The sequence below is a fragment of the Arachis ipaensis genome, chromosome B3, assembly GCF_059453495.1.
Source record: "Arachis ipaensis isolate K30076 ecotype BB chromosome B3, ASM5945349v1, whole genome shotgun sequence".
In the NCBI taxonomy this organism is placed as follows: domain Eukaryota; kingdom Viridiplantae; phylum Streptophyta; class Magnoliopsida; order Fabales; family Fabaceae; genus Arachis; species Arachis ipaensis.
This window is the reverse complement of record NC_142438.1, coordinates 19,968,622-19,977,490: the sequence shown is the minus strand read 5'-3', so window position 1 is coordinate 19,977,490 and position 8,869 is coordinate 19,968,622. Positions and strand designations below refer to the sequence as shown.

The 8,869-nt window shown below is 36.4% G+C and overlaps 1 protein-coding gene across 1 annotated transcript; it reads right to left on the bottom strand.

The window, feature by feature from the left end:
- Nucleotides 1-842: 842 nt before the first annotated feature.
- LOC148569985 (uncharacterized) lies at nucleotides 843-4,217 on the bottom strand. The gene is made up of 2 exons (XM_088506772.1): nucleotides 3,366-4,217; nucleotides 843-3,131 (listed from the first exon to the last, which is right to left on the bottom strand). Exons 1-2 carry the CDS (start codon nucleotides 4,215-4,217, stop codon nucleotides 843-845), a joined length of 3,141 nt encoding a protein of 1,046 aa, XP_088362898.1.
- Nucleotides 4,218-8,869: the final 4,652 nt, after the last annotated feature.

Sequence of the window (8,869 nt, the reverse complement as noted above, 5' to 3'; positions counted from 1 at the left end):
TTCTGGCAATTTATACAGGCCCTGACCTTGTTTTCACTGTCTTGCTTTAGTGATGGCCAGAAGAAACCAGCGCGGAGGATTTTGGATGAAAGGCTCCGAGCTCCTGTATGTGTTCCGCAGATCCCCTCATGTGCTTCTGACAGTGCTATTTCTGCTTCGGATCTGCTGAGACATTTGAGTAAAGGACGAGTATATCCTCGTCTGTATAAAGGCTCCGTTAAGTAACGTAAAGAAGGTGGCTTGTCTTCGGAACCTTTTGACATTTCAGACGGTCTCTGGAATGTGCGGTGTTTGTAGATAGGTTATGAAATCTGTTCGCCAATCACTTTCCTGAGTAACACTTAGCACTTTTGTTAGGTCAATGCTAGGAGAGTTTATAGTAAATTGATGCAATGTAGATATCTTGGATTGAGTACTGCCGAGCTTAGATAAAATATCAGCTCTTTGATTTTGTTCTCTTGGAATGTGTTGTATTTCAAATTCTTTAAATTGTGAAATTAAATTTTTTACTAATAATAAATATTTGGATAGAATGGGGTCTGTTACTTGAAACTGGTCGTTTACCTGTTGAACAACCAACAAGGAGTCACAATATACTTTGATTGTGTATATTTGAAATTCTAGACAAAGCTGAAGTCTTGCGACCAGGGCTTCATACTCGGATTGGTTATTGCTGGCCTTAAAAGATAGGTGTAAGGAGTGCTCGAGTACAGTACCATCTTCGGCTTCGAGTCGTATTCCAGCTCCACATCCTTCTTTGTTGGATGAGCCATCTATGTATAGAGTCCATTGTTTTGTGTGGTCCTCCTCCGATGGTATCGTAAGTTCTGCAATAAAGTCGGCTAAGAACTGTGATTTATTGCCCCTTTGGATTGATATCTGATGTCGAACTCGGACAGTTCGATCGACCACTTTATGAGTCTTCCTGCAATGTCTGGCTTGTGTAGTACTTGTCGTAGTGGGTGGTCTGTCTTGACATTGATGACATGACTTTGAAAATAAGGTCGGAGTCTTCGTGCTGAGAAGACTAATGCTAAGGCCAGCTTCTCTATTCTCGGATAATTAAGCTCGGCATTGTGGAGTGTTTTGCTGACGAAGTAGACCGGTTGCTGAATTTTGTTTCTTTCTGTGACAAGAGCCGAGCTTATCACCCAATTAGTTACTGAAAGGTATAGAAATAAATGTTCCCCTTGGAGGGGTTTTTGTAGAATCGGCGGTTGCAAGAGATTTGTTTTTAGTGTGTTAAAATCTCTCTCGCAATCGTCGGTCCATTGAAATTTGTTTTTCTTTTTAATAGTTTGGAAAAAGGGATTAGACTTCAAAGCTAAACAAGGTACAAATCTTGATAAAGCAGCAAGCCTTCCTGTGAGGCGCTGAACTTCTTTGACAGTCTTAGGACTTGTCATTTTCAAAACTGCTCGGCATTTGTCAGGGTTTGCCTCGATGCCTCTGTTTGTTAACAAAAATTCCAAGAACTTACCACCTTGTACACAAAAAGCGCATTTTTCTGGGTTCAGGCGCATGTTGTAGTGGCGTATCTGGGCGAATATTTCTGTTAGGTCGTCAAGATGATTGTTGCCGACTTTTATTTTGGCGACCATATCATTTACATAAACCTCGATGTTTCTACCAATTTGTTTGGCGAAAACTTTATCCATAAGGCGTTGGTAAGTTGCCTCTGCATTCTTTAATCCAAAAGGCATAACCTTATAATAGTAGTTTCCAAAGTCAGTAATAAAAGCTGTTTTACATTGATCGGAGGGGTGCATAAGCATTTGGTTGTACCCTGAATATGCATCCATGAAACTTAAGGTAGCATAACCGGAAGCGTTATCTACCAAAGAGTCTATGGATGGTAGGGGATACGAGTCTTTTGGACATGCTTTGTTTAAATCAGTAAAATCGACGCACATGCGCCACTTACCGTTTTGTTTTCTTACCATAACCACATTGGCGAGCCAGGTGGTAAATCTGATCTCTTCGATGAATTCGACGTTTATTAGTTTTTGTGTCTCCTCCAAAGACGCCTTTCGCTTTTTGTCGCCGAGCTTTCGTTTCTTTTGTTGCACTGACTTTGTAGACGAGTTTATAGCCAGCTTATGGCTGATGATTTGCGGGTCTATGCCGGGCATATCCGAAGGTTTACATGCAAAAAGGTCGGCTTGATCTTGTAGGAAGGTGGTGATGGCTTTTAATTCTTCCTTGCTTATCGACCTACCTACAAAAGTGAATTTGTTAGGGTCGTTGTTGAAATAAACCTTTTGTAAGTCGTCGGAGGGAGTTGGCCTTTCTCGAAAATCGGCTCTTGGGTCTAAGTCGACGATTGCCGAGCTTTTGTTTGTGAGGTCAACACTGTTAACTTGTTGTTTTGAATTATTTTGGAATTTCATGCCGATGTTGTAACACTGCCGGGCGTCCTTATGATCTCCATGGATTGTGATGACATGATCGTCCTGCAAAGGGAACTTAACACACAGGTGAACTGTAGAAACAATGGCGCCAAACTTGTTTAAGAAAGGGCGACCAAGGATAATGTTGTATGGACTGAAGCAATCTACTACTAAAAATTTTATATCACAAGTTTTTGAAAAAGGATGCTCACCCAGTGTAGTTTGTAACCACACTGACCCTATTATTGGGACTCGTTCACCGGAGAAGCCGACCAGGTCTCCCCCTGTTGACTGGAGTATGTTGTTACTGAGCTTCATTTTTTGAAATGTGGAGTAGAACAAGACGTCGGCACTACTTCCGGGATCTAGCAGTACTTTTTTGACCAGTAGGTCTCCCAACTGAAGAGTTATAACAACGGGGTCATCCAAGTTTTGTATACTAGAGATGTAGTCTGCTTGTGTGAATGTGAGCTGCGAGAGTTGTGTTGGATTTTGTGTGTCACTTTGTGGCCCATCTAACGAGCATATTGATCGGAATGACCTCTTTCTCGCCGAGTTTGAGGAGCCTCCACTCGCGTATCCTCCTAAAATATAGTTAATGATTCCTCGTGGTTTTTCGTAATTGTTCGCCGACACCTTCTCTTTTCCTCGGTAGTTGTTCAGATGAGTCTTCGGTCCTGGAAGGTATGGGACGTTTTTGGATGTGACCTCCGATGTACTTATCGAGATGGCCTTACCGAGCTAAGTGTTCCAAGAGGTCCTTTGCTATTACACAGTCATCAGTGGTGTGGCCGTGCTTTCGGTGGAAGGCACAATATTTTGATTTATCTGCGTTCTTAGTGTCTTGATATGTTCCAGCCTTTATTGGTGGTTTGATGAGTTTTGAATGTATAATCTCTTTGATGATGTCCTCTCGCTTAGTGTTAAACTGTGTATAAGAGTCAAAACGAGGGGTTAGTTTAAAATTTTTCTTACTAGTTGGAGTTTTATCGTCGTCTCTGTAGGTTGTTCTATCAGGCTTCCGAGCTTGTCTGAGCTCCTCGATATCGATTTGTCCTTTTGCTTTTTCCCGGAATCGACCAGGGTTTTTGGCTTTGCTATCGCAATGGTTTCTTGGAACTTTCCAGGTCTGAGGCCGCTTTTGAGTGCGTGCAAATGGACTTCTGGGTGGAGATCAGGTATGCTGATGGCTATTTTGGTGAAGCGAGTCATATAGTCTTTCAGGCTTTCGTTCTGCCCCTGCTTAATAGTGTTCAGATAGTCAGAGTCATGCAAATATATTGCGGATCCGGTGAAATGCTCTTCGAACAGCTTGGCTAGTTGTTGAAATCGCGAAACAGAACCTGCAGGCAAAGCACACAACCAATCAAGTGCAGGGCCGTCTAAATAATTTGAAAAACAACGGCATAAAACAGTGTCGGATGCACCGTTAACGATCATTATTGATCGGAACTTCTTGAGAAATTTCTTCGGGTCTCCGAGGCCATCATAAGGTGTGAGGGTTAGTGGTAGAGTGAATCTCTTCGGCAACTCGAAGTTCATCACCTCCTTGGTGAAGGGTCCCACAAGATCATCAGTTCCTTCTTTTTCATCTTCGGGGTGAATTACATCAGCTCGGATAGTCTCCGAGACATGAGAGGGTGAGTGATGCTCATCATCCTCTGGTTGCTGGTGGTGAGCGTCGTTGTGTTCCGTCCGAACATGGTTCAGTTCGGCGATTTGGGCGGCCATTATTTGGTTTTCGTCAGCTATCCGCTGATTGGCCTGCTGTAGCTCGGCTACCATCCGCATGAGTTCGGATAATGAAGGAGGTGGTGCGTCAGCCATGGATATAAATAGAGAAAAATGGGACCAAAAGAGAAAAAATTTATATCTTCGGCCCCACGATGGGCGCCAATTGATCTTGCTTGCGAAATCAAAGTGTTAACCGAGTTATATCCTCGGAGGCTGGGCGTCTAACTCTCGAGTCCGAGCTTTTCCTTCGTATGGTGATGTGAAAGTACGAGCAATGAAGAGGAGGGGAGTGTACCTGCAAAGGCACTCTGAAGCTTAAGTCAGTATCTTATTTTATTTGGAATCTGGTGTAAAAGAACATTTTACCTTGCTTTATATATGGTCGGCCATTGGTCTGTTACGCTTTTGTCATTTTAAGTCGTTCATCAAGAGTGACAACGTATTTCTACTTCATAACGTTGTATTGTTGGTTATATTTGATTGTCTTACGACTCATGAAGAGATGAGTTTATAACGGACCATGCCGAGTTTATAGCTCATGAATGGTGAGTTCATAATGGGCAAATGCCGAGTTATAGCTCGTGAATGGTGAGTCTATAACGGGCGAATGCCGAGTTATAGCTCGTGAATGATAGGTTCGTAACGGGTTATGCCGAGTTATAGCTCATAAATGGTAAATTCATAACGGAGTATGCCGAGTTATAGCTCATTTATTATGACCATATCAGTAGTGATATCTAGTCCTGAGAACGTTTAAAGAAAGAACATCTAAAGATCTAGGTTAAGTTGTAATTTGATCTTAGTTGTCTTACCTAAAAATGTCAGAAGAATATCTAAGGTTTTTGTTGGTAGGGCATTCAATGGAGTCATTTATTAGCTTGAGAAAGTTTGAGACAAGAATATCTAAGGTTCTTAAGTTAGTGAGGAGTTAATCTAAGTCACTTCATAATCTTGAGAAGGTTAGAAAAATTATACCTAACCTTTTTAGTTGATGGAGTAACAATCTGAGTCTTGTTTTAGAAAATCAATAAAAATACTTGTTGTTTTTGGTTGGTGGGATATTTAATCAAGTTTTGCCTGAGAAGATCAGTAGAATATCAAAGATCCTTAGATAGAATTGTGGTTCAATATGAGTCAGAGATGTAGACTAAAAAGGCATTGTGCAAATTTTATCTTTATGCTTTCATTTCTACTATTTAAAACTCTCAAATTTCTTGATTGCTAGACGTAGACATTTTAAATAGAACTAGTATACATCATTTGTGTATTTCTTCGAAATCTTGTCTCGTACATTTATTATTTATTTATTTACCTTAAGTTCAATAACCATTTTGAAAAATGGAAAGAGGAATGCTAGGGGTCAGCAAGTTTTGTGATTTGTAACCATCAATTAGACATCATTGATGTTTTCAATGGTGTGAGATTTCATCCAATAATGTGAGATTACTCACTTTTTTTTTGCTGATTAAGTGCTGGCCAGATTTTAATAAAAGTGCTTGCCCCTAGACTTTCTCAAATAAAAATACCTGAGAAATCCTTTTAGAAGACATCTGAAGTCTCCCAAAGACCTTAGAAGAGATAACATTTTTAAAGGGATATTTCAGAATATGTTTTTAAAGAACTTATATAAGCTTGCGAACGAACTTATAGCGCTAACATACATTTCGTTACGTACAATTCTAAAAACTTAAAAAGTCTTTAATTCTCATTATAAATTGAATGAAAAATTGAGTACAATTCAACATCTCTTCTTATATATTTTTCACACCTTTCAAGGAGATTTGATATGATTTGGGAATCAACAAATATTTATGCAAAAAAAAAATTAATATCTTTTAAATTTTGAACCAATAAAGGATAACCGAGGTTCTCTTTCCAGCACACCAGTAACTAAAATGGTAACTATATAAATTCCTAAATAATTTCTCTTAAACATCCTTCTATATACTAAAATAAAAGAAAAATAAATAATAATAAATAAGGACCATTTGTAACTAAGAATGTTAAACCTCATTTTGACCATTTGTAACCCTAAAACAATCTTAAAACTCTGGTTTAAAAGTGCAAATCAAGGACTCACATTATATTTGTCTTTGATAGAGAAAGAAAGATTCGGTTAAGCTATTAAAAAGAGTTAGTAGCAAGTTAATCAATCAGAGTTCTGCAGTTCTGTTACGTTGTCACCTGTCACTAATAATTTATAAATAGATTTTGTTGTAAACTAACTTAGTAATTAATCATTCATTTCATCCGTGCATTCTCTCACACCGAGAATTTAACTCAACAATAAAATCTCTCTTCTTTATTCTCTCCCTTTCTCTTCTGCTCCCTCTTTCTTAGTTTCTCATCTCTTCTACTATTCTTCTTCTTCTTCTAATTCTTTTCAATCCCTTCTCTATTTAAGTCTAATATCTTGCATGGTCTCAGAACTCACAATCACATCGTTTTTATGGTTGCCGATTCACAAAACAACAATTTCTTAGTCTTTTAGGCATTTATCCCTCCAAACTTCACATGTTTTCTGATTTCTATGAAGCTTGACAATGACAATTTCATGTAATGAAATGATCAAGCGAAATCAATGATTGAAAGTCATGATTTGCTTCATCACATCATTGGAGAAAGAATTTTAATTCAATTCACAAAATCAAGTGAAGCAAATCTAGAGTTTACAATGTGAAACAGATAGGATAAATTACTAAAATCATGGTTGCTTCCTTCTGATGACTAAGCCATTCACAATTTGGATGGTAAGCTACATGTATGCACATGAGGTATGGAAAAGACTTAAGGATCTTTTTACTTCTCAAATTCGAACAAAAATAATGCACTTAAAGAACAAGCTATGCAGTATCAAGATTGGAAAGTCGGTCAATTATGGTTATGTGTTGGCACCAAAAAGAACTATAGATGCATTAGCTTCCATGGAACAACTAATACATGAGAGTGATCATGTAAATACAATTCTAAATGGCCTAATAAAAAAAATGAGTGAATATCTATTTTGGTTCTAGATAATTTTTCAAAGGACCAATAAAGTCCTCATAAAAAAAAAAAAAAAAACTCATTTTGGCCTTTATTCTTTAATATTGTGAGACTAATTAGTCCTTACGTTAATCACTAATATATACTTATTCTAAACGTAGAACAAGGTCCTCAAAAATCCATTTTAAACGGAAAAATCAAACAAAATAATAACATTAAAATGCAATTTAAGAAACATAAGAAACACAAACTCAAAGAAATTTGGAAAACTATGTGGTTGTTATGAAAATTTCACAAAAAAAATTATTTTCTCACATAAGTTGTAACTAAGAAATTAAATTTATCTATATGAGTTTAAGAGAGTCTTTTAACTTAAAAAAAAAAGACACTAAAAACTAGATTAGAAAATTTAATCAATTTGAATTTACAATTAAGAAATTGAGTGACATAAACATAAATATCTAATTCCATGATATGGTGAAATTAGTTGTCCTAATATTCATTTTATTTATTTGAACTCTCAATGCTAAATTCTTGTCTTTAATTTAATTTCTTTCTCATTTTAAAGATTTTATTATCCAAATAATAGTTTAATTAAATAAATTTTAATAATTAATAATTTTTTATAAAAATAATACTCCATTTATTATTATTTTTTTGTTATCCACGGTATTTTTTAGCCCAAGAGACAAAAGACTAATTTATCGCAGATACTTATTTAAATGAATAAGTGAGCTGACCACTTGACTAATCCAAATTAGTTACTCCATTTATTATTTTATTACTTGAAACTATGAGTGCATTTACTAATCACTAATCAATGTGTCTAGCTCGCGCCATAAATATAAAGTTATGCCCATAAATATAGTAAATATTGAAGAGAAGAAGAAAAGAAGGGGAATGAAAGTTTTTCATTTTTGAATTTGGTTGTGGGCTAGAACGAAGCCCAACCCACACCAAATGAACATCAAACCATGTGGAGGAGTGACAACGTTTCTGGGATGCTCCAATTCCTAACTCCCTGCCCCAAACAGAAATAAATACGGCATCTACAATAATTGAAATAATGGAAGGTTCGAAGAGCGAAGAGGGGATGGACTAACATTTTTTGAGGTTCCTTCCTTCTCTAATCCTTTCAGGAAAGGAGGCAAAAAGAAAAGGGGAGCCAGCCCACAAAGTTTCCATATCTTTTGGGGTAAATGTATGAGTATGACACAAAATACCCAAACAAAAATGACACAAAAAAGTTTAAATATGAAGTCATTAGCATACTTAATTATTTATTCAGGTTACAAATTAAATACTCGTGCCTATCAACTCTAGTACTATAGCATAAGCTGAAAACTTCGCTGTACTAATATAACAAAAAGTTTCGTCTTACGGTCCCCACATTATTTTAATTGGAAAGTGCTAGGTAAACAATGACTATTTTAAACAACATGAATAATCACCAATCAAATAAGAATATACTATACTCTAATTTAATGTTACTAATTAAATTTAAGATTAATTTATTTTTTTAATCTTATTAATTCACATTATTCAAAAATATTGTTGGTTATCTATACTTTTTCTATTTAATTTAACTAAGATAGGGACATAATTATTGAACTTGTAATTAGTTAAGCAGGATTAAAAATAAATAGAAATATTGTAAAAAGAAAGCCTACGAATTAGGAGCAAGTTTCTTTTCTCACTTTGAGCATGCAAGTCATTAATTAAACGTGTATGAATTTCAAATATATTGTCTTGAAGCTCAA